This window comes from Neolamprologus brichardi, chromosome 7 (assembly GCF_056152115.1).
Source record: "Neolamprologus brichardi isolate AB-2024 chromosome 7, ASM5615211v1, whole genome shotgun sequence".
In the NCBI taxonomy this organism is placed as follows: Eukaryota; Metazoa; Chordata; class Actinopteri; order Cichliformes; family Cichlidae; genus Neolamprologus; species Neolamprologus brichardi.
Window position 1 is genome coordinate 6354730 of NC_142110.1, and position 24904 is coordinate 6379633.

At 40.4% G+C, this 24904-nt stretch overlaps 1 protein-coding gene across 2 annotated transcripts in view; it reads right to left on the reverse strand.

Moving 5' to 3' along the window:
- Nucleotides 1-24904, reverse strand: part of ldlrad3 (low density lipoprotein receptor class A domain containing 3) — a 103300-nt gene that overhangs the window by 47051 nt on the left and 31345 nt on the right. For both annotated transcript variants that reach the window (XM_087842955.1, XM_006789568.3), the window contains exon 2: nt 9714-9860. In XM_087842955.1, coding sequence (XP_087699081.1) covers nt 9714-9860 — 147 coding nt within the window. The remainder of the gene's footprint in view (nt 1-9713; nt 9861-24904) is intronic.

Genomic DNA, 24904 nt, shown 5'->3' on the forward strand with positions numbered 1-24904 from the left:
TCTTCTTCTTCTTAGTTTAATTTTTGATACTAGGTCATGCCTGAAACACCTGGCTACCCAAGAGGTAGCCTGCTCCTCAATTTGAACATTTCAACACAGAAGACTACTGGCTGTACTCCAAGTACCTCCCACATGACACCCTCATTCCCACTGATTATATCTGCAATCTTATTTTTTTGTCACTAGCCAGAACTTGTGACCACAGGTGAGGGTAGGAATGTAGACTGATCTACGAATTGACAGCTTCACTGTCACACTACAGAAGATTGGTACAGCATTCCAATTACTAAAGAAGCTGCACAAATCTATCTGTTACACTCACTCTCAACTCTTCCCTCACTCGTAAATAAGACCTCAGAATGCTCCTCTTGAGGCATCAACTTCCCGACCTAGAGTGGACACTCCACCTTTGTCCAGCTAAGAACCGTGGCCTCAGAATTGGGGGTGCTAAATCTTGCTCCTGACACTTCATGCTCAGCTACAAGCTGGAGGTCATGGTTTGATGAAGCCAAGAAAACCACATTATTTGTGAGAAGCAGAGTCAAAATCCTGAGACCCGAAAACCACCTCCTTCGGCTAGGCCTAGAAATTCCCCCCTTAATTATTATGAAAAAAAAATCTGTGACAAAGGGGAGAGCGGTGGACCTGAGCACCCACTGGGACTGAGTCTGATTTATTGCTGGCAATGCAAACCGAGCTCTAGCTTGTCCAGGGAGAGGAAACGATTCAAAGCAACTGAAGCTAAACACAAACAACAGGCAGTTATAGCACACAGTTTACCTCATGCTATGCTCAGGACATGCTGGCATGTGACAGGAGGAGCAAACAGTTACTACCTTCCCGTTTGTGATTCGGGAGCAGAGGTAACACCTTTTTTAGGCCAAGCACTGCAGTCACATCAGCAGGTGGAGTTTTCCTCCAGGCAATGTTACAGCAATGATGGGCTAGTTCTTGAAACTATATGATTGAGGACCCATGAAAAAAACCTAAACAACTAAATAAATACATTAATTTATTAATACTGCATAGGCAGAATTTTGATTTTGACTGGGGTCAAAACATTTGTAACTGCAATAACCCCTAAGACATCACTAGGAACAAACTGATTGACAATTCATAAAAAAGGTGAAATGACAGGAAAAAAAACTAATATTTTGAGTAGATGTGATATCAAATATATTTTAATATATATATTAAAAGCAGTGTGGAGCTAGAAAAACTGTATTCGCAGAATCACCAGTCCGATGTGGGAAAAACAAACCCACATATACTAAGTTGTTTATGGTCACAGAATGGTCAGTGTCTCTGTATCATCCTACCAGAGCTCTACTACATGTTATGGACACATCTTTACTATGCTATGATTTAAGCAATACGACTATAATGTACCAGCAGGCTGTGCTTGTTACCAATTTCGGTCCTGTGTCAGTGCCACAATATGACTGGCTCATAAGATTCCCTGCTTGGCTGTTGATTGGCTCGCTGGGAGCAGAGAGTGATACCAATATCTTTACTGCCATCTACAGAATTCTCCAGTAGATTTTCTAGTTTGGATAGTTTTCTTAGTCTTTTTAATGTCCATGTTGCATTAAGAGTTACTATTATTAGCACTGCACAGGTAGGCGTGTACATGTAGCTCCTGTATAGTTGACTTTAGCATACAGACTGTAGCAGCTGGAGAATCAATCCACCGGCCTTCCAGTTGGCAGACAACCCACTTTACCTTAGTCACAGAAAGGATTTCTTACACAAGTTCCAACAATTTGTTTGCAATAATTTGTGACGTGATTGTGATTTAATGGCAAACAGAGGTCAGGTGAGCTCAACTGATGGTGAAGTAAAAGCACCATTTCATTTCTGTTGGCTTTGCTCTCCCTTTTTCATTAGCTTGGTAGGCTTAACATCTGTTGTTAAGCCTTTAATTACATTTGCAGTAATAAAACAACGTTTACATTTCGCTTTACAATATTAGGAAACTATTTAAACTAAGCTCGATCTTGGCTTAAGCATCATAAACAACTAATTGGCACATAAATCATTCACACTATTAATAACTGAAGTCACCTGCATATCCTTCTAGTCTGTCCTCATAAATTAAACACACACAAACGAGCCACATACAGTATAGAAACACTGTCATGTAAAGCTGGGATTTGCCCAACTTTACATTGCTCTTGTGTTAAAATTAAACACACACAGTCCTAATCTTAGCCAAACCTTATATACTAGGGCTGCCACAAACGATTATTTTGATAGTCGACTAGTCACCGATTATTTTTGCGATTAGTCAACTAATCAGATCATGCATCCATTGGACATAAAACGTACAGCTTATTGCACCAGCAGCATCTGCTCTTATATAACTATCATTAGCTTACAGCTTTAAGTGTTTAAGGTATGTGCTAACTAAAAATAAAGACAAGATGATAGTTTATTAAATTTTAATGAAATTTGCAGATAAACTCCTTGCTATCTAAAATATAACGGGACACCGGAGTATATTCTCGAGCATCTCACACTTCTGATAATCAGTTGTCTTCTTGACGTTTATTCAGCTGTGTAAAAACTATAACTTTAATCTCAGCCAAACCGATTTACTCAGAAACAAATAAAATACTAAAAAAGGCCAAACAATAACATTTTTAAGTTATCTAAGTGACTTATATATGTTTAACCTGAGTAGCGAAAGACAGCGTGGGTTTGAAAATGATTTGCCAGGAGTCCTCTAGTGAGCCTTGCCCCCGGCTAGCTATCAAGCTAGTGGGTAACAGACGTCTCCGAAAACATCGGAGCGCTTTTGAAAATATGTGGTGTCTTGATAAACTGAGCAGATATTTGAGGTTTACACAGCTACATTCTCACCTGAAAATATGTTAAACGTGTATTTTGTGACCCAGAAAGAATAATAAGAGTAATATTAAAACTAACTAGCTGCCGCCATTGTTGGAAACTGAGCTGGGCTGCGCTATGAATTCTGGGACAGAGCTACTTCTTCTTCTTCGCAGTTTAACGGCAGTTGGTATCCTTGTACATGCAGTGCTGCCATCTTCTGTTTCAGTCCGTTATTACATGCTTAAATCCTACTACTTATTCCCACGTCTTTTGTGATCTTCCAAAGCTTCAAATGACACGTCGACTATTAAATCAGTCGTCGACGATTCTGATAGTCGATGTAATTGTGACTAGTCGACTAATCGTGGCAGCCCTATTATATAGCCACGAAGAGTTTGGTAAAGAACCATTCTGTGTCAGGAATCTTTGTAGAGACAATCAACCCTGCTGATGTGGAGAGCTTTGTTGCTGATGAGCGTTTAGTGGTTCTTTTGAACTCGGGATGTCATTAATATTTTGTGCGAAGGCCAGTACACACAACAAAACAAAACAAAACAAAAACAGCACTATTGATGTTGGTCCTGGCTTTAATATTCATTTAATCCAATAAACCGAGGAGTTTATTTTGCTCCTAAATGTTATGAAGATAATAAAAAGTGGAACAAGCAATTAAAACTTGAAATAGTGATTTTTGCACTGTTAATAGAGTCTTAATAGAGACTTCAATAGCAGACCACGTGTGAGGCTACAGCTCACATGTAAAAGTTTCAAGCATGTCTGGAATTACAGACAGATTTAAGTTAATATTGTTTAAAGATGTCAAACACATCTGCTGCTAAATGTAAGGCATAAACCAAGCTTTACTGATTGGCATGACAAATGAATGGTATTGTAGCTCAGCTCAGTTAGCTGTAGTAATAGCCCTTTTGCTTTTTACAGTAACTGTTGGCTTGTGTACTCTGTTTCACATTAAACAACTTCTGAATAGCTCCCTGATTTTATTATTTATATTTGGGCAGAAGTTCTAGTGAAGTGTTTTCCAACCCTCATAGCTTGATTTTAATTGACCCACTGTGCAACAATTACAAATGTTCAAGATCAAGTTCAAGCAGTGAAGAGTTATCGCCCTAATTAAAGGCATGCTGTCATGCAAACCACTTGAGTTTGAGCATTGAATTAGGAGATGCGCAGCCTTTCGGTATGGCCAGTGGCCTTCCTGTTGGGCCCTGTAGTTCAAAGCAGCATAGAAGTTTCAGAGAAGTTTGTGAGTGCAGAGTTCGGAATATGTGAACTCTCCCACACAGAGAGGCCAGAGCCTCAGCCTGCAGGGCCACTAGTTCAGAACAATCATTGCTTTGAAATGCACTTCTCCGTCTTTTCTCTTTCTCCTAACTACATTTCTGTGTCCGCGTCTTTGATTCTACACTTCTTGCGTTCTAAATCACGTCCACTCACCCTTTTGGCCCTGCTATGTATCCGTCCTCTCTCGTCTACTCATGTCCTGTCCAGACAAGGGCAAAGAGGCTAATCCTGGCTCTGAGGCCCAGTGAGCTCAGTCAGCTCTCCTCCTTCTCTCGTCTGTCAGCATCCATTTCGTCTAACACTCTCCCGGGCTGGCGCTATGGACACCAGAGAGCAGGATGGTACTTCTGACCTCTTTGTGCGAGGAATTATTCAACAGCCTGCCTCTGAATCTCAGTTTAAAGACGCCTTTAATCTACCGACATACATATATACACAAGCACTGCCCATAGATGGCAGATCCCCGGGACTGAATAACTGCAAAAAAGAGACAAATTACAAATGACATGTTTTAACCTAAAATGTAATTAATTTAATGTACAGCAAAGTAGAGGTTGCACTCCAGGAGAAAAAAGGCTCGATCAAAACAATACTTTGGGGGTCCTGGCCTCAACTAGTGAGGCGGAAATACAATAAGATTCATCTTAAATGAAATAAGACTCAGGCTGGAGATATTGCCTTTTTCCTTCAGCCAAAACTGAGCCAGCAAAAAGTATTTACACAACTCCAGTTGACCATTGTGCTACAGGCGACTGGAAGAACAAACAAACAGCAGAGGAGAAGTGGGGTTTGGGAAGAACACAGGAGTGGCTTTACAATTGCTGGGCTGACAGCTGTGACATAATGAGACATATCTACAAATAAATAAAGGATTGAGAAAAGAACATGCAAATGCAAATGCGAACCGTCTAACTGGTATCAACACTGGAATAAAATGTAACCAGGTCAATAAATAAGGCAGAAAGAAGTTTATTTTGGAAGCAAAACAACTGCTGGCAAAAAAAAAATCGAACTCTCCTAGAAAATGTCATCCTAAGTTCATGTGTAGGTGGATCCATCTTCCAAAATAGTTTTTTTTTCTTACCGATTGGACCACTGCACACCAGCATGAGTGTATACGCTTATGTTTTTAAAAACTATGTTCATGTTTTATGTTGAAGAGATCAGAACGAGTTGAGACTGATTTGTTGTCTCTTGTGTTTCCCATTAGCTACACGGTGTTCAAAAATAAAATTCTCATTAATGAGACACCAGGGGGATGTCCCCACATATGACCTTTACCTCAGGTACAGGCTAAGTATTCCTTGGTGAGAGACTTCAGCACAATCTGTTGGCTAAAGAGCAGGGGCTTATGCGGGGATCTACTTTCTGAGTACAGCTGTCTTCTGCAAATGAATGAGATAAAAATAGGCACTGCTCTGCAGCACAAAAAAAAAATGTAAGAGAATTTTATATGGTCACACATATAGCAAAAATAAACACAACACAAAGTCACCAAATATATGCACGCCTGCAAAGCACAATCTTTCCATGCTTATGAGCCACACAAAGAAGAGAATTGAATTCTTTTGTTGTTGTTTCTTAATCCACTAGTGCGACACTTAAAATGGACCAGGAGACGGAAACGATGTAGACGTCGACACGTATCAACAATTAAGGCGTGTATTTATGGAAACCTTTTGACAAAAGCCATCTGCTCACATTACAGATGGAAATTTAATATCCAGTAGTAGTCAACACTGCTCTGCCTCCACGGTAATGACTATGAGTGCAAAGGGCAGCGGATGGACACTGGACACCTTAGAGATTTATGATACTATAAATATAAAGAAAGCAAGCCTTGCAGCAATCATTTGTAATGATAGTAATATTTCGAATGTGTTTTTCTGAGAAGTATGCTCTCAAAAAAAAACTACCCTTATGTCTCAACGACAGAAGGAAAGCAAACAGTCAACAAACCTACCACCTTCCACATATACCCATAACTGTGAGTTTATTTGTGTTTTCTTAGAGGGGCTGTCTAATTATAAGCCAACCTGCAGAGAATGCATAGCTACAGTCACAAAGTTTCCAGGCACTGTGTTCTCCTCAGATAATACAAATCCTGACAGAACTCTTGCTGAAGCCACAATAATGAGTCCCCTTTTTTGCCCCCTCTCTTTCTCTTACTCCCTTGTTTCCGATCCCTCCATCTGTCTGTCTGTCTCCGAAGAGCCCCTAATGGAGCCAGAAGTTTGTCTGGGGATTTCGGGAAGCAGTCGCCAGAGATACCAACCGACAACTAGCCATCTACTTGAGGATAATAAGGCCCACTTATGCCAGAGCAGATAATATGGATGTCTACAGCAAACACAAATAGCGCTCCGACAGCCCGAGCAGGCTGAGCGTGATGCCTTGTGATAACTTGTTTTAATCTGTAGCGGTATATTGTACATACAGTACATGTTGTGTCAGCGAGAGACACCGCGTGCACTATATACATTCAGTTTATGTTGGCAGTTCAGTGATCTGCTTTCTTGAGAATGCAGCGAGGAAGTTAACTGAATTCAAACTCCAAGCACAAACACAGTGGGGCGTCTCGTTCCTTTTGTGTTGTGCCAAAGTTTAAAATTGTTTGCAGATATGGATATACTGCTTCTCGTTATAAATGACATGTATTTTGAGGAAAAGCACCAATGCAGACGCCTCCATACACTTGCAAGACAGTTTTCTGAGCTAACAAGTTATGCTAGTCTAACCTGATCATAAACAGCTTATGTTATCCTCATCTGTTAGCTCATTTAGAGGCTACCAGACATTCCTCAGATATTTTTCCCCTATTTAATTTGTCAGTTTTGTCATGTTTAAAATAAAAACAACTGCAACTATAGCACTAATTGCATGTTGTTGGAGTGAAAGTGGCTGACCAGAATGATATAGAGGCTGTATTATACTGGAGTATCTGATACTTCATATGCATAAATGATACTATTCCATGTCTGACAGTTGTTGAAGATTAAGGTCAGTGAGTGATGAGAATCTGAACGTATAGTCGTCTATTCATGCAACAGTCTTTCTTTAAGTTAAAGGGCGTCACAAGCAAAAGGTATACAAAAAAAGGTTAGTCTATACCAGGGGTGTCAAACTCAAATACACAGTGGGCCAAAATTCAAAACTGGAACAAAGTCGCGGGATAACATTAATATTTATTGAAAAAAAATCTTCCTCTAGATATAAGAATCAATCTTTTCTTATGGACTCAAATAGGTTTTGCTGAAAAACTGAATATGGAACAAGCAAAGCTTAATACTAAACAATATATATATTAGCTGTATAATACCAGTAGGCCAGCTCTAATAGTAATTTGGTATGGCTTCGCGGGCCAAATGTAATTAGGCTGCGGGCCAAATTTGGCCCGCGGGCCAGAGTTTGACACCTATAGTCTATACCAGGGGTCGGCAACATGCGGCTCCAGAGCCGCATGCGGCTCTTTAGTCCTTATACTGCGGCTCCGCGTGGTTTGGGAAAATAAATTAGTATTTAGCTGAAGTGTATTTTATTTGTGTTTAGTTCTTTTTTTTTTAAACTTGTAGTTCTAAATTGGAAGATTATTGTGATATTGAAATATAAAAATAAAATTATATTCTATTATTTTTTCATCGCTCAAAATAAGCGTCACACTCGCGGAAGCCGGTGTACCCGCCGAAACGCCGTGCATTTATCGAGACTTTCAACCCCAGGTAGGCCAATTATGGATCTTCGGATCCACATTATGTCAGCAGCTATTCTCCACCGTGAACTATGTTAAAGACAAACACCGCTCACGCCTGACAGATGACAGCTTACAGTCCTGCGTAAACTGACTTCGTACAGCCCCGATTAGCAGACGCTGTGCGCAGAGGTTCGGGACCATAAGTCTTATTGTAAACATATCACGGCAGACTGACGATGTTTGCATGAACACGCTTTTCAGCATCTCTTTATTGACCACTTTTCACACACGGTTGCTGTACGCATACAGCCGGCTGTAGCTTTTCACCTCACAGCCCGACATACACCACCAACAACACAACAGCACAGATAGCGCAGACGTAAAGGCAGCGAGGCGTGATTGCGGGTGTGGCTTAGGTGCGTCCGCCTCCCCTGCAGCAGCGCTGCAGACCACGCCCCACCGCACGCATTAACCTGGTAAAATACATATTTAGGCAGAATTTTGCAAATATCTACTTTAAATTTTTCAGCAGCATAGTGCTTTTTTATTTTTTAAAAGTCAGGTCAAGGCTCCAACAGCCCAAAGGCGATATAAGGGTGGTGGCTGAGAACAGTTTTTGTTTGCTACATGGATCATTTTAGTTCAGGTTGGTGTCTTTCCTTTTGTTATATTTCTTTAAGAGTTCAAAATGTGTTGATTACATAAATAAAATGTAATTTTCTCTGTAGCACTTCATGGATTTCATAAGCAACACACCTTAGTTGTTCACACAAAGCATAAAGGTAAAAAACAATATATACAGTGTTATCTTCATTTTAGATGTCAAAAAGTATTTGCGGCTCCGAGTGTTTTCTTTTGTGTGGAAACCGAGTCCAAGTGGCTCTTTGGGTGTAAAAGGTTGCAGACCCCTGGTCTATACAATAAAATTCCCTATGAATATACATCTTAGATTTCCAAGTCATTCCAAATTAAGACAACCAATAACCTATACAGTAAGTTTACAGACTAGTGTGACAGTGTGTGTGTCTTTGTCAAGAGTTGTCTGCCTTTTCCCTGAGCTGCTAAGAAGAGAACAGTGAGAGAAGTGACAGTTCGAGGAGGAAAAAACAAAGCATGGAGGGAAGGACCATATGTTTTGTTTTTGTTTTCTAACTGGGGGGAAAATTAGCAGGGTTAGGAAAAACAAAACCAAAAAAAGATTTAAGAGGAGGTTTATTGCTTGCTAAATGAAAACAGGCATCTGCAAAGCAAATTACAAGCCAAAAGCCAAAAATGATCAGATGAGATAAACTGGGATGGTGCACAGAGACGACTGAAAACGGGAGGGCGAGACATTCAGAGAGATGAACATATCGGGAGATGAGGGATTCTATTTGGTGTGGCAGCGCCTCAAAGTCGATCTTCATCAGCAATCCCATCTTTGTGTGAGCTCTGGCTGAGATGGGCGGGAGAAAAGGAGGAGCTGCAGACCAGAAAGATCAAAGCCGACTAAAATTGAGGATCCAAACCAAACTATTACTCTAGTGTTACAGTAGAATTATGCACGCGCCGCTATTTGCGCGCACAGAAGTAATCGGCCTTTGCTTTGATGGTATTAAATTTCATCCTGGTGCTAAACTGAGGCCAAGGGTCCGGAAGAAAAAGAGGAAGGCTGGTGCACTGAGGGGGAGAGCGATTTGAGGATTGAGAAGGGAAGTTCATTTAAGTTGGCAGAGAATTCGTTTTAAGTGGCCCTTGTGGCTCTTTGGACGGGGATGTCAGAAGAAGTACAACTGCTGGATCGCAAAAAGAGTTGTGAAGACTTGCTGTAACTCTAAATAATCAATTTGGCTTCAACGGTAAAGGCGGATCTAGTCGTTAAAAAGGGATTTATTAATGACGAACTTACGACAGCCTTTCTCGTCACTTTTGTCAAAGCAGTCGGGCAGTCCATTACACTGCCGCCCGCCCGGGACACACTTGCCATCGCCACACATGAAGATTCCGGGGATGTTGCAGTCCGTGGTGAAGTTATTCCCTGGAAGCAGCTGGCTCTCTGTTGATAAACAAGAGAAACAGAGGAGAGGACAGACTATTACGAACTCGCTCTGTAAAGAAATCAAACAGGTGGAGCGATTGCATTACAGCGATACTCATCACCAGAGTCAAAATGGAAATCTGTTATTATCTCCATTGTCTAAAGACAGAAAAATATTAAAGGCAGCGGTTCTATTTAAAAAGCCGTATCAATCTATGAGCAAATAAACAGAGGGAGATCTCATGAATACAAAAGCGGTCTAGGTCATTCGGTGTTAACAGTATTGTGGGTGAAAATCACGATAGGGAAGATAAAGATACAAACATCAAAGAACACTAATATACAAACAGAGCACATATTTCACCCTAGACTTACACAGATGCACCGATACACACGTGCAGAACAAAAATAAGCACACCGTCGGCACAGTAATCGTGTGCCCCGAACCAGTTTGGGGCATTTCTAGTGGACGCAGCGCAGCTGCGGCGTAATGGGCTGGAATGTGAGACACGGCCTTTTGGCTGAGGTTTGACACTATGTGGTGAGCAGTTTAGCTCGCAAACAAAGCTATGTGGCAGTAATAAGGCGTCTCGGACAGACCGCGGAACACTTTTATGCCGCAGTGCTAAAACGGGTTCAGCTGCTAGGCCGCTTCGTTACACTTGAGGACGAGATGCAAAAAGTGCACCTGCTGTAAAAACGTACGGACCTTTGCACCTTAAATGGCAGTGCGGCTTACCACAACAATGACTGATGGAGTCCTCAGCTTAAATGACTCCAATTGTAAAGTGCAGCGATGTGAAAATGTAATTATTATTTACCGTGCTCTTTCGGTTCTTTTTCTTTTTTAATTTATTTTCATGACTGAACTGAATAACAACAAAAGGAGGGATATATTGGTATATGAATGAACTGCACAGTACTACACAAACTCTTAAGTCCTTCGTTTTTTTCATATTTGTTTTCATGAAGCCAGTAATTTTTTTTAAAGTGGTTTTATGCAATAGTTCTCCAGGCTTTCCGACAGTCTTTCAAAGTATTTATTTTTACACTGGCAGGTTTTTGCTCATTTCCAGTTTAATTGTTGTACCCGACCATTTTCAGAGGAATGTTGTTGTTTTTTTTATATTCTATTGTTAAACCATTTATCACTGACCTACCCGAGCATACAAAGCAAATCTAACCCAACAGATGACCCAGCGTTTTGTCTACACATGACAGAAAACTTAAAGCACCAATTTTAAATGGCATATTTGTTAGTAGCAGCGTGTTGCAAAAACATATCAACTGTTCCAATTTCTTTAGTTGAATCTATGAAAATGGCAAATATAGCTCGACATCTTATATTTTCACAGCCATAAAATAGAATTTTGCATCAACAAGGTGATTCCCAAAGTGCTTTTAGCTTTAAAAAAAACAAAAACAAACCAAAACTGGTATATCTTGGTCAGGTGTGGTGTGCAGTGTATGCTTATAGAAAACAGACAAGTAGGGGACGAAAACAGGTCAGAACCGCCCCGCAAAAACTAAACGATCTGCGGCGGATGAACAGTATCTGAAAGTCACGCCCTTAAGTAAGAGAAAACCCCGCAAAGACCTGACACATGACCTGAGAGATTCATCTAACCTTTCAGTTGATCCATCTGCTGTTCAGTGAAGCCTCATTAGAGATGGTCTCAGTGGAAGGGAGGCTATCGTGAACATGAAAGGAAACAGGGAGAAAAGGTTGAGGTATGCCAAATTACACCATAACCTGACTTAAATAAGTGGAAACAGGTCTGATGGAGTGATGAATCCAAATTTGACATTTCTGGTTCAAATTGTCAGCAGGAGGAAGTCAGGAAAGAGCTACAAAAGTGAGTGTCTAGAGCCATCTGTAAAACACGACAGGAGATCTGTCATGGTTTAGGGCTGCATTTCAGACAGTTGAGTTGGAGATCTTGTTAAAATTGATGGAGTTATGAATGGAGTTAGATTTTGATCCACTGTGCAACACCATGTAATACCATGGAAATCTGGAAATATTGGCAACGGATTCCTTTTTCAGCACGATCCCAAACACACTGCCAGTGCAGTAAAAGCATACCTGGATAGAAAATACACACAATGGAGCACTATCAGTCATGAACGTGGCCCTCCTCCGGAGCCTGGACGTCAATATTATTAAAGCAGTGTGGGATCAGCTTGAACAGAAGTGAACAAAAGGCAGCCAACATCCAACGAAGAGCTTTGAAGCTTCAAGGAGCCGACAGAACCACTGACTGCTTAAAGAAATTACAACGAAGCTTAAAAGAGTCTAAAACAGTTCAGGCTGTGCTAAAGAACTCGGCTGGTTATACCAAATATTGACTTCAATAAGCTTCATTAAGCTCAAGAATTCAGCACAGTACTTAATATATGTAGGTACCTGCAGCTTTTTTTTATTTTATTTGACATTAAATATTTATAACAAAAAACAGTGATGATGTCTAAATGTCAACAAAATCTGAAAATGAGAAAAGGGATAAAAATGTTAAATGCAGAATAGTAATGACTAGGGCTGGGCTATATCATACCGTTCACGGTAATACCGGTGTAATTTTGGGCAACGATAGGAAAATGACATATCGCGATAGAATATGGGTAAAACGCGCATGCGCAGTGCCTTTGTTTACATACGCACATGGCGGCGACGCAGAATGAGAAGAGCGAAAGCGGATCGTTGAATGAAACGGATGAACCAGAATTGGTTTGTAAAAATGCTGCAACTTCAGTGGTGTGGAACTGGTTTAGCTTTCGTCCGTCAGATACACAACAAAGCACTATTTTTGGTAGCTAGCATGCTAGCGGGCCGTCGTTATTACCGTGTTGTTTGGAAAATACGGCACACTTAAAGTCAATCCTTTGATTTTTCTGAAAATCGACAGAGCCCCTTATAATCCCTTGTGCCTTATTTATGAATTCTCGTTGTGTTTACTGACCTCGAAACGATTTTATGTGGTACACGGCGCTCGAAAATCTGTCAAATGTTTTAGTACGACTGGGCTAAGCTACGAAGCCGCACCGCTTGATGGATTGTCGGAGCATTACGGCTATCGTAGGCGGAGCCTCGCGGAGTGATACGTACTGTGCTTCAACATAATATTACCGTATTGTGTGTGTATAACCTCTTTTTAAGTTTTGTGGATATTATACTTGGTTATGCTGAGGATATGTCGGCCAATTTCAGCTGGAAATGCCTTTTGATTAAACTGTCAGCAAGGAATTTGCATTTGCACTGTTACATTTTTATATAACTTTAATGCACACAACAAACAGCTGCTTGTTTAAGTGAAAATACATTGATGGGGTTTTTTGCACTAATAAAGTTGAGGAGTTGTAAAGTATTTTGTCTAGTGTCAATTATATCGTCAGTTATATCGTTATCGCAAATTTTCAAATGTATATCGTGATAAATATTTTTGGTCATATCGCCCTGCTCTAGTAATGACAAATATTAAAACCTTTAAAATGCTCGGATGGATACAGATCATAGATATCGCTCTGTATTTATGTTCAGATGCCGCTTCTATTTGTTCAGTCCTTTAAAATAATCCAGTTAAATGAATTCTCTTTCTCCAGCAGTGACAGTGCACATTCTCAATGAAGTAATCTTCATTACCACAAAATCCACTGCACCCCACTTCAAAATAAAACCTCTGACTTTTCAGCTTTTGTGAATTCATAAGTAAAACTCCACATTTTTTACCACAGCTCGTTGATATTCACTTAGCACATGTAGCCAGCCTCCAGAGTGCAGCTGAGTAACTGACACACAGAAATAATCTGTTCTTACATCATCCTTCCACTGCTGCTTTTTTAACAGCAGCAGGTACTGGAAACCATGTATAGATCGTCTCTTAAATGAGACAGCACAACCCTTCTGGATCTGAATGCATGACGCAACGCCTCCTTTTGTCTCATGCAATATGAAACAAAAAAGCTGAGTGATAAAAAAGAAAAAGCTCCTGAATCTTATGAGGACAGGAAAACATTCAGATTTCTATTTCTTTCATTATTTATTACGCTGATTCATCTAAACTGGAAATAAAAAACATCGCCATGATTATGTTTTTGTCAAACAACCTTTCCAAAAACCAAAATAAATGGCGGGCTTACTCTTAGCAGCTTCAGCTGAGTGGTGTGATATTTCAGTTTCCACTTCTCTCAACTTCAACATATAAACATTAAGGCTGGTTTGATATAAGAACAATGAGTCATCTCTTCTCTTATCTTGAGTCGCTTCAATGATGTTTCAGTATCAAGTGAAGAAAAAAAAAATCCAGCTTAACTTCAAGAGCACAGTGAAGCATAGAGATGGTGCAGAGATAGCAGTCGCACATTAGTGTTAACTTATAGCTCGGCTTCAAGGAGACGCTTTCAATTTCAAGTTGCAATCAGCTTACATACAAAGCTACTCACACACTGTTCAACCTTTGACCCTCATCAACACCAGCTGGCTTATTTGCCCATGGAAACAAACAGGAAGTGAAAACGATATTTTACAAATTAACAGATCAGATCGAGCTGCAATAAATACATGCCTTGGAAAATTTCCTTATACATTTTAGAGCCGATAAGAAGATAAAGCCTGTCTGATTAAAATATTTATAACATAACCATCGTCAATAATCAACTTATTATAAACCTGATGCAGCATTTATGCCATCTGCTAATTAACTATGCTTCGAATATAACTTATAAGACTAAAATATGTTCAGGTCACTTTCAAAATGTAAATATTACATCTTTATCTGACCAATTCTTCACAACGAAGGCACAATGTGCACACTGACAGCAGTATACTCTTTAGCAAAGGGATCAAAATGGGATTTGGCAGGTAAGGGAACCTTAAGTTCTGGTGTAGCATTGCAGGGGGGGAAGTGATTCACCTCAAAAGGACTGATCTGATTTGTTGAGTTAAATAGAGTTAGCCATATATTATATAAGCAGATGTTACACGAGCGATCATGGCTGCTGTCCAAATGCTAGATAAAGCTGGGAATTGGCAAGTAATCCTTAAGAGCACCATCAGCTTAAATTTAAATTAACGACTGCTACCCCTGACCTAACAGTGGGCATGGCACCAGTCCAACATGGGCCATTATGTCCCAATGGTGTTTCTTGCCAGGTCTGCAGCTCTTTTTGAAATTCTTCATTCCATATTTAGACTACACTCAATATTAACGAAGAATAACATAGCGCGAACGGCAAAACAGGAGGAAAAGAAGTAAATAGAAACAGAAGTTTTCAAAAATGTGAAATCATTTCACGCAAAACAGACAAAGTTGAATGCAGACTGTGCAAAGCAGCGCTTTCCTTCCATGAAAGCGCTACTGCGGTGCACACGCATTTAAAACACCGACACCGTGGAGCTGTGATGTCAACTCTGGGTGGGTCAGCTTTAGAGAATTAGTTGGTGTGTCGCACTGATACCTTGTTTATGTTAGCTTACCTGGCAGAAACTTCTCATGGTTGATGATCAGTTTTGTTAGCAAATGAGTGAAATTAGGGCTGCTCAATTGCTCGAATTTTAATCTAAATTACGATCTGGGCTTTCAACGATCATTAAAAATGACTGAGCCGATTATTAGCCCCTCCCTCGTGCTTTACTCTCGCGCTGCTCCGTGTGGCAAATCGAGCGCACCTCTCTGCATTTCGAACAGGCGTCACAACAATTAAAGGACCCGAGGGAAGCTCGGAAAGCTAAGCAGAAGTTATTTGGAGAGGAGAGTGACTGCCGTTGGTTGAAAAGAGAGGTAAAAAAAAACCTTAAGTGGTGTGGAAACATTGAGGGTTCGCGGAGTCAGACGTGGATCAAGTAGACATAGTGTGTAAACTACAGTGTTGTAGCTGCACCACAGAGCAACACTGCAAAGTTCACTAAACATAGATGTTTACATTTTTCATTTATTTTTTATATTGCAAACATTTGCACTGTTATCAGTATTTGCACACTATTTTATATTATTTTTTGACAATCTTTTAAGCCATTATTCAATACATTGTTATTGTTAAATAAATATTGTCAAATAATCGAGATCTCAATTTCAGTGAAAATAATCGTGATTATCATTTTTGCCATAATCGAGCAGCCCTAAGTGAAATGCGATAGTAAACCATTAAACTGGAGTAGCTACACCGTCTCCTAGTTTGTTTGTTTTTTCTTCTCACATTAATATTAGCGTTTATTCTGAATAGTAAACCCTTTTCAACAACAGGGTGATATTCACAGGTGGGCAGACTTTGCCCACAGGAAGAGGAGATAAGAATTATTGAAATAATCATTAACTAATCGACTAATTAGAAAAACTTGGCAAACTGGTCGACTACCAAAATGATAATAAATCCATTTTTGTGTCTATGTTTCATTCGTTTCATGTAATCATGCACAGACTAGTAAAAACGATCGGCGAAAGGCTCAGCCTATCATCGACAGTCGATATATTCGTCCAATCGCCCAACCTTACCATTGACATAGATACAGAAATTTGTAGCAGACAGTGTGTCTACATATTACCTATGCTACAGTAATTATAATGAGATTACCACAATACATGGATACAAAGTATCCAATTGAATCTCTACATATGAATCTGTCCAGTACCGTCACACAACTTTTGAAACAAAAAATTATCATTTTGTCATTTCACAAAATTAAAAAAGATAGTTTCAGTGACACGTTATGAACAATGTCTGCTTTAGATAACTCTGAAAAGAATGAGGACGTCACATTTTATTAAATGTCAATTCTTGAGCAGTTCTTGACTTTCAGTTCTTACCTAATCTCTGACAATCCTCGTATATTTCTTACACGTTTCTCAGAGCTGTTTCTTTCTTCTGCCACTGAACTACAGCAACTGCATCAACACATCGACTGCAAGACACACTGAGTGTCGAACTGCACAGAAACAGCTTGTGTGCGTGCGTTTGGTAATGTCTGTTGAGCTGTTTGAGACGTCCCATTTGAAATTACTTTCTACTTTGAAAAAAGTAACTTTAGCTGATCCTGAAGTGCTGTGACTGCAGCTTTTTTGGCATCTGCAGCATGATAGGAATGAGACAGAAAAAAGAATGTGCATAGTGTGCATCAGGGACTGTGGGGCGGTTTTACTTTCTGCATTGTTATCTTCATCGTGGCACCAGCTGCAGGGAACGCCAGCCTGCAGCACATGAAAATGAACTTGCTTGAAGTAATTATGTATTGTAATCGAAGGTGATGGAAGTCCATTCAAGCTTGTTCCAGTACACTAACCTCTGCTTCAGAAGCTTATTTTTCATCAGACTTATTAAATATAGTGCCAAATCACAACAACGGTCATCTCGGAGGTTTTATACTGTTCAGTAAATGTCTTTCAATATGACAGAAAAGAACGCAAACAATTCCCTATGAGGATTCGGCGACACCGGGGAGACGATTAAATAAGAACCTGTTACAGAGCTGTGAGTATTCACAGACCAAACACCGCACAAAGAAGCGTGATTAGGGCAACGCATTGTTGACAACCCAGAAATGTCCATTCAGAGCCCCACAGAACAAGTGTAGGCGAGAACCATATAAAATGACTTCAAAGAGCTGACGGAGATACACTGGGTTAATTGGAAAGCTGCTTTGGGAGCACAAGAGGACAGGAAAATGACTGTCTCTCATATATGTTTATGTGTGTCTGCGTGGGTGTGTTTGAGGAGTGACCAAAAAAAGAAGAAACAGTTGATGGACAGCTCGTCTTTTCCCACGAGTCTAACACTGCCAGTAGCAAACCTTTTGCAGCACTTCTTGCAACAAGCTTGTGATGAGTACATCTTTTGGCAAGCTCGACACCTCTTATCCCAATGCCCCTGTCATTCTGTCAATTCCGTAATAAGCCTCAATACTTGTTCGCCACTGAGGTAATGAACAAAAACCCACCTCATTACCGCAGAAAGTGTAGCTATGCAGGTCATTACAGATGGCACTACAAGAGAAACGAAATAAGAACAATTCACTATGCAATAATAATTCACTGTGGTCCTCTGGGGTTGCTGCAACACTCCCAAGGTGACCTGGGCAGTTTTATTGGAAGCAACTGTGTCGAGCATTTATCCCTTAGTGTGTCAAGCATTTATCCCTTATGCTTTTAAACATTATTTTGTGGACTGCTCAGGGCATTGTGCACAATCCCCCGTGTATGTGTGTGTAACTGTGGTCACACAGCGAGTGAGCGAGGGAGAACAGGAGGAGATAACGCGGGGATGAACCTGGAAGTGTAGACCAATTACTCTGAGTAAATATTGACTACACCATCCTTCCTTCTGCACACCCACCGTCTGCATCCCATCTTTTCTCACCCTTCAGTAACTCTGTGTCTACTAAGGCTCCATTTAAACTGTTAAATCATAGAGCGTAGAGACATCAGCTGGATACTCTACCCGCCCCTTTTTTTTATAATTTTTTTAAAATTAGCATGTACATTTTTAGTTTGTGCTACTTTCACAAAGTTTCAGTGGCTCAATCTGGGTGAAATCGTCCTCTCTCTATTTGTTCAGCTCAGCTTCTGTTGCAGTTATATTGATTGCACCTCTCTTACCTCAATTATAATTTGACATGAAAATGAACTCCCAGCATAAACACAAGCTTAATTTCCCAGCGGTTCTGAATAATACTCAAGTTATTTCTCAAGTAAGCTTCCACATTGTTTCATGTTAAGTAAGTGATATGCAATATGATGGAGGATTTTTTGCAAGATTATATACAAAAAGGTGTAATTGCTAGACGCTGGCCGATACAGGATTTTTAACTCCGATACCTAGGATTTTGTGATATTAAAGAACCGATATAGTGGATGATAAAGAGATTGCTCTAACATTTATGCATAGCTATTTATGAGCCCTTAAGGTAACATAAAATGCAGCTTAAAATGAATCTTGTTTTATTTGTTGCAGCAAGTCACGGATTACTCTTTTACACCCTGTCTGACTTGGCTCAGATCAGCTGGTTGTTGTGTTTGTGGTGTTGCCAACAGGGAAGTTTCAAAGTGCCTTTTGGAGGACAAACTATGTAATGTCAACACTCATTACATGGTTGAAGGCTCTTTCCCCCATTTCTTCTATACTTTTTAAAATGTTCATTTATTGGCTATTATAAAATTACATCAGCTTATTGTTCCGTGCGTTATAGAAACTAAAATCTAAAAAAAGATGGTAGATCTTGTTATTAAGAGAATAATTTCTCTGAATTAAGCTGAACTTAAGCGAGCAAGGAGAAACCCGAATATCCAGGTCGTTCACAGTTTGCAGTAAACCACAAAGAAATGTGTGTGTTACGTCCCCACATAAAATCTAGGCGATGAGGATGGGGGGCAGTAACAGTGGGATCCGGGTTGAAATGAAAAGAACACCAGGTAGAGGTAGTTAACACAAAATATATCTTTATTATAATCAATTACCTCAATAATCATATAAATAGTAACAACAAAAAGAGACAGCACCGCTGCTTTAATGAGAAATCAGACAGGTCAACCCAAAGAGCTGGTGACCACTTCAACAAAGAAAACAACTATAAGGCTTCAACAGAAAAAGACAGCAACGCTGCTATTAACAATAACCAGGCAGGCCAAACAAAATAATGGAGGCCGCCGTCACTTAAGGAAAACCACCGCTCAGTTAAAACTACTCACAAAGAGCCACGCACAGTGGGGCTGGTCACACACAGCAGGCCTTTTCCACACCTAGACCAGACTCACACACTGACCAGCACAGAGCAAATCCACCAGAAGCCTCTCCCACCTCCACACTGCTCTTCTCCAGCTTATATCACCTCTGAGGGTAATTGGTGGTAAACGAGGGCAGATGAGCAGCAGGTGTGCCCTAAAAGGAGAAGGCAGGGGCAGAGAGAGACAGGGGAGGGGCAATAAAGAAGGAGGAGGAGAGGGAGAGGACAACACCACGCCCACACACTCCCACAGCCTCACAGGATGTAACAGTGTGTTTCCACAAAGACGAGAAGATGTTGAACATGGATCCAAACGATGTAGCTTTCAACAGTTGGATTTATAAATCTGGGTTTGGAAAGTTGGGAAATGCTATTAATGCTGACTCTAGGATCTTTAGCGAATAAAAGAAACTCATTTTAAAAGATAACTACCTTTATTTTTTTTAACCCAAACAGACATTTCTGGGTTGTGTCTGACCTTGAGAAATGCCACAAGTGAGAAGTGATCCCGCATGCAAAGAAGATTAAGAATTGCAAATGTTGGAATCAAATTGGAAAGAGCTGGGAAATATGTAACCACAAAATTTCTTAATAGGTTAGGACTTGAATATTTAGGACCACTGTTACCCATTTAAAGGGAAAAAAAAATCATATGAGTGCACATGGAAAGCTTCCAACTCTCATTCCACGATGTTCCATGGGTATACTTCATGCATAATGATTCTGGAAATGGCAGTCATGAGACTTTTCAGAGAACTGCTTAGGGTGCCTTAGCAGTTCTCTGAATTTGCAAAGACAGGTCCAACCACCCACATCTGCCTCTGTCTTCCAGGCCTTATGAATATTTTCCAACCAAATGTCAGTATGCTGCCTCGACAATGAACAGCTAATTTGGTAATAAAAAAATATATATTACTCTTGACAGTAGCTATTGAAAACGTATTAAACCTTAAAGCATACAGATGACCTCCCTTCACCTATAAGACTCTTCTGGGTGTGTGTATAGACTCTGGGTTGTACAACAGAGATATGTTACTGCAATACTCCACAGGGGTAGACAGGAAAGTACTGTGTAAAGCAGAGTAACACACAACAAGATGCAATAAGGATTAAACCAACACTATAGGAGCATGTAGCACATAAGTTTTTTTAAATTCTGTTTCAAAAAAGATGAAAGGAAACTAATGAAAGGGGGAGATCAAGATATGACTGGATGTGAGTCATATGGAGCATTTATGAAAGGAAAGAGTACAGGGGTAATAAAAAAAAAAGAAGCAGGGAGGTGACCAGTAACATCATTTTCTGTCCTTGGCTTCCCAGTAATATCCACCCTAAGCAAATTCTGTTCCCTGCTCTCTGCATATAAAAGGTCAGTGATATAAATCTATGGCTGAGATGACTATTGGCTTGGCTGTTACTTCTCTAACCTCCATCTTCCCCAGCAGCCTTAGATATCTGACCTGCATTGATTAGCCCCGAATAAAAGGTTGAGCCTCGGATTGAAACAGCACCCGAGAATTGATTGGCCCGACTTTGTAAGCTTGAGTAGCAGTAAGAAATAATACTATGGGAGAAACATCACAATAAAATGGTTATGGAGGGGAGTTTTTGAGCTTTCCAGACAAAAAAAAAAAAAGTCCTCAGAAATAAATCCGCATCAACCACCCCTGAACATAATCTTTTTGTCCACACTACCGCACCATGCTGCTAAAACTGTCTCCAGCGAATTATGTGAGATTGTGTTTGAAGCTGTAAAGGAGCATGCCAAGCTACATTACAGACAGATAATGTCAATACAAACATGGGCTGCTTCTGCTGGAGGATAAGGGAGGAGTGAATCAATATAGCCCAGCTCGGAATGAAAACTAGCCTTTCAGGTTCAAGAAAAGAAACTTATTTTTCAATTACACACCCTCTAAATGGGCTAACTACAAGCAGGGGGCTCTGGGACGCAGCAGGGGGTGATTTGGCTGTCTCTTTCATTGTGTGTGTGTCTGTATGTGGCAAAGGGAGACAGATCTTCCCAGAGAGAAGAAGAGATTCTCCATCCTGTTACTTTGGCTCACTGAAGCATCCAGTATAAATAAGTGCAAGTGTAAAGAACCTGGTCTGCATCAATTAAAGGCACCCTATGGACAGACAGACACACACACAGGAAGGGTAGCATAAGCACAGAGCAGCAGAGCAAGCAAAGCAATAATGGTGAGAGACGGAGAAAAGAGCAACCATGCATGAAAATAGACAGCAAGACGGAATAATATGAAACCAGCTACAATGTAGCCACAGTATCTTACAGCTGCTGCTTTGCCTTTTTTGGTTTTGCCTGTAAGGATGAATCTGCTGTGTGAATCCATTTGTTCCTGGGACGAGTCGCTGACTTCATAACCTGCTGTGTAGTTACTTTATTTGCAGTGTCAGTTGGCAACGAGGGCTAAATGAGCTATTGACAATATCACCGAATGACAAACTGAGCGAGCACCGCGTCTGATTTAAAGTTAATGTCATTTTAATGTGAAAAGAACACACGGTGAGAAAAAGTCACAAAATGTTCACATTAAGTCCTCCACGCTGTGCCTGAGTCCTACAAGGCAAATAAAACCTGCCTAGCGCTGATGTACTTAAGATAACCAAGAGCCTTTCAATCTATAGATTAGTTACCCTTGAATTTAATGAAATGTATTTTTCTTGTGCTTTTAATACCTTTTTCTGTCTATAGATGATATGTACACCCACTTCACTAAGCCTTTTAATACACCTTTAATAGAACTTATTGTGCACAGAAATATTAGGGTTATCTGACAATTAATTCCTCATTAAACACACTGCACACTCAAAGTGACAGGTGCTCAGACACACTTAACTTTGAGTTCCAAAGTAATTGCAGTACAATCATTGAGCCAATGTAATAACTCTGTTCCTGACACAGCTGCTAAAGTAAAGAAATTCATGAAAATAAAGGCCATAAACCACATATAATATTTAATATTTTTAAAGAAGCTGTAAGTAGGGATGGGTACCGCCATGATGGCACCGGTTCTGACATAAACGGTAGTAACCAGACCGAAAAGCAGCGCACATTTCGGTGCTTTATTTCGGTGCTTTTTTTTCCTGAGCTGTGATACACCTTCTTCTTCCTTACATTTGTATTGGCGGTTGGCAAACAACTGAAAAGTGCATTACCGCCACCAACTGGTATGGAGTGATACACTTTAGATTCTAGCCAATCATTTTACGTTTCCGAGGATAGTAGGCGGGTCCAGGTACCTACGTTCTTTTAGAGCAGAGCTACAGATTAAAAATGCCCAAGGCGAAGCGGTCAAAAGTCTGGCTGTACTTCACAGCAAAATATGCAAACTCAGCAGCCTGCAACAAGTGCTTTAAGCTGATACTGTGATACTGTCAAAGGAGGTCACACTTTAAATCCGATGAAACACCTGGTGATGCATAGCGTTTTTTTAAAGCCAAGAAATGCGCCATATTTGATAGCTTGCTGCTGGACCTCACACCATGCACATCTACTGCGGGTGTGGTGCCTGTTATCGGACCATAGTTAGCAACATCCCCCAAAAAACCGAAGAGGAGAGTCCTGGCCCCTAGCCCTGCCAGTGTAGCAGAAATGATGAAGGATGATGATGGCAGCAGCAGCCGTTCTTCTCTGCGTGAATCGCTTAATGTTGTTCGTGTGTAATTTACGTTGAGTAGGCTAACCACGTTATTACATTAATGCATGTAAGGTGAACTAGCAAACACCGTCGCAGTTACATGCGGCTGTCTTCTTGTTTGATGGCAGATACTCCCTTCACTCTGGCCAAAAAGGCTTAAATGACCAAAGAAAAAGTGGAAAACAGCTAAACGAGAGGTTTTTGGACAAAGTTTGTGTTTTTTCCATTGTTTAAGCACTGCTTCCAGCCAAGAGTGATACCATATATGCCCCATAGCTGCAGAAAAGGCTAACATTGTTATCTTTTTACAAGAAAACAGCTGAACATGAGAAGTTTTTGGACCAATTTTGTGTTTTCCATTCTTTAAGCACCGGTTTGGGCACCGTTTAAGCACCGGCACCGTTTCAAAAGTACCGGTTTGGCACCGGTATCGGATAAAACCTAAACGATACCCATCCCTAGCTGTAAGCATGTACTACCTTTTCAATAAACCAAATGCATTTGAACGTACTATCAAATTACACTCATCATTAGCAGTTTATCCTGCTTATGCTGATTCTATGGTGTAGCTTGTTTACTTAATAGGCAGCGCATCTCTTTTGATATAGCTTTTAATGTGTAGCACACTCAAGAAAAACGACTTTCTCACAGGGGAAAACTAGTCTAACAGCTTCAGAGAAACAAAAAAGGAATGTAAGAGGTCAGGACAATTCTTTCTAGCTCCAAATTCTTGTGATATACACATCACTGATGCGCACATACATTCGTCTGTACACACATCTTAAACTGGCATCACCGGATCAAAGAACTAAATATAACTTTGTCCTTAAGTGCGCATAAAAATGGTGCAGGAGAAAGGGGTTGCCGTTTTGCTTGGCAGACTTGCATTTTCATCATGATTCACAACATATTTTGTTTTTAATACTGACTCACTAAGTTCCTAAATCAGTTTTACAGCATAGAAATTCTGCAGCTGTGTGGCCAGGCGTCCAACGTGTCACCTGGTAGGAAGATTCTGCAAAAGATGCACGAGGAAGCTCGAGTTTGCCAGGAGAGCAGTGGTCAATGCTTAGCTAAAAAGAAATGCTAGCTTTTATCCCTGCCACCCTGCTCACCAGTGGTCATTAGCTTATGTTGAGTTTTCTGTTTTATACATGAAGTTAAACTCAGGGCAGCCAGACTAGAAACTATACTGGTCTTTACAACGTTGTCTTATGTAAGAGCAGTCGATTCCAACAGTGCTCAGGTGCTCGGGCACCTTCGGAGAATGCTGAGCGCACAAGTTTGCCAGCACAGCTCAAGGTTAAATTTATTCTTCATGGGGTGTTGGTAGATTGGATCAATTTAAGGAACTACGCGTGACTGGTTATTTCGCTGTCTGTCCTGTCCTGCAATCAGACTGGCACTCCAGGCAGATTGGTAAGCCTATACTTCTGACGCGACACTCACTGCATGTACATTAGCCTTTGAGAGGGGGACTTAATGCTAACAAAACAGACCAATTTAAAAACCAAAGTAAAGTGATGCTTCTATATCTACCAGTTCCACCAGTGCCACCAGTGCCTCCAGCAGTGTCCAGTCAGTTAACAATAAAGACACAGACAACAGAAGTGAGGATGAATGCAGAAAAGGAAGGATTATCAGGCTGGTTACAAAATGGAATTTCTTTGCATAGCCTACAGCTCTACTGA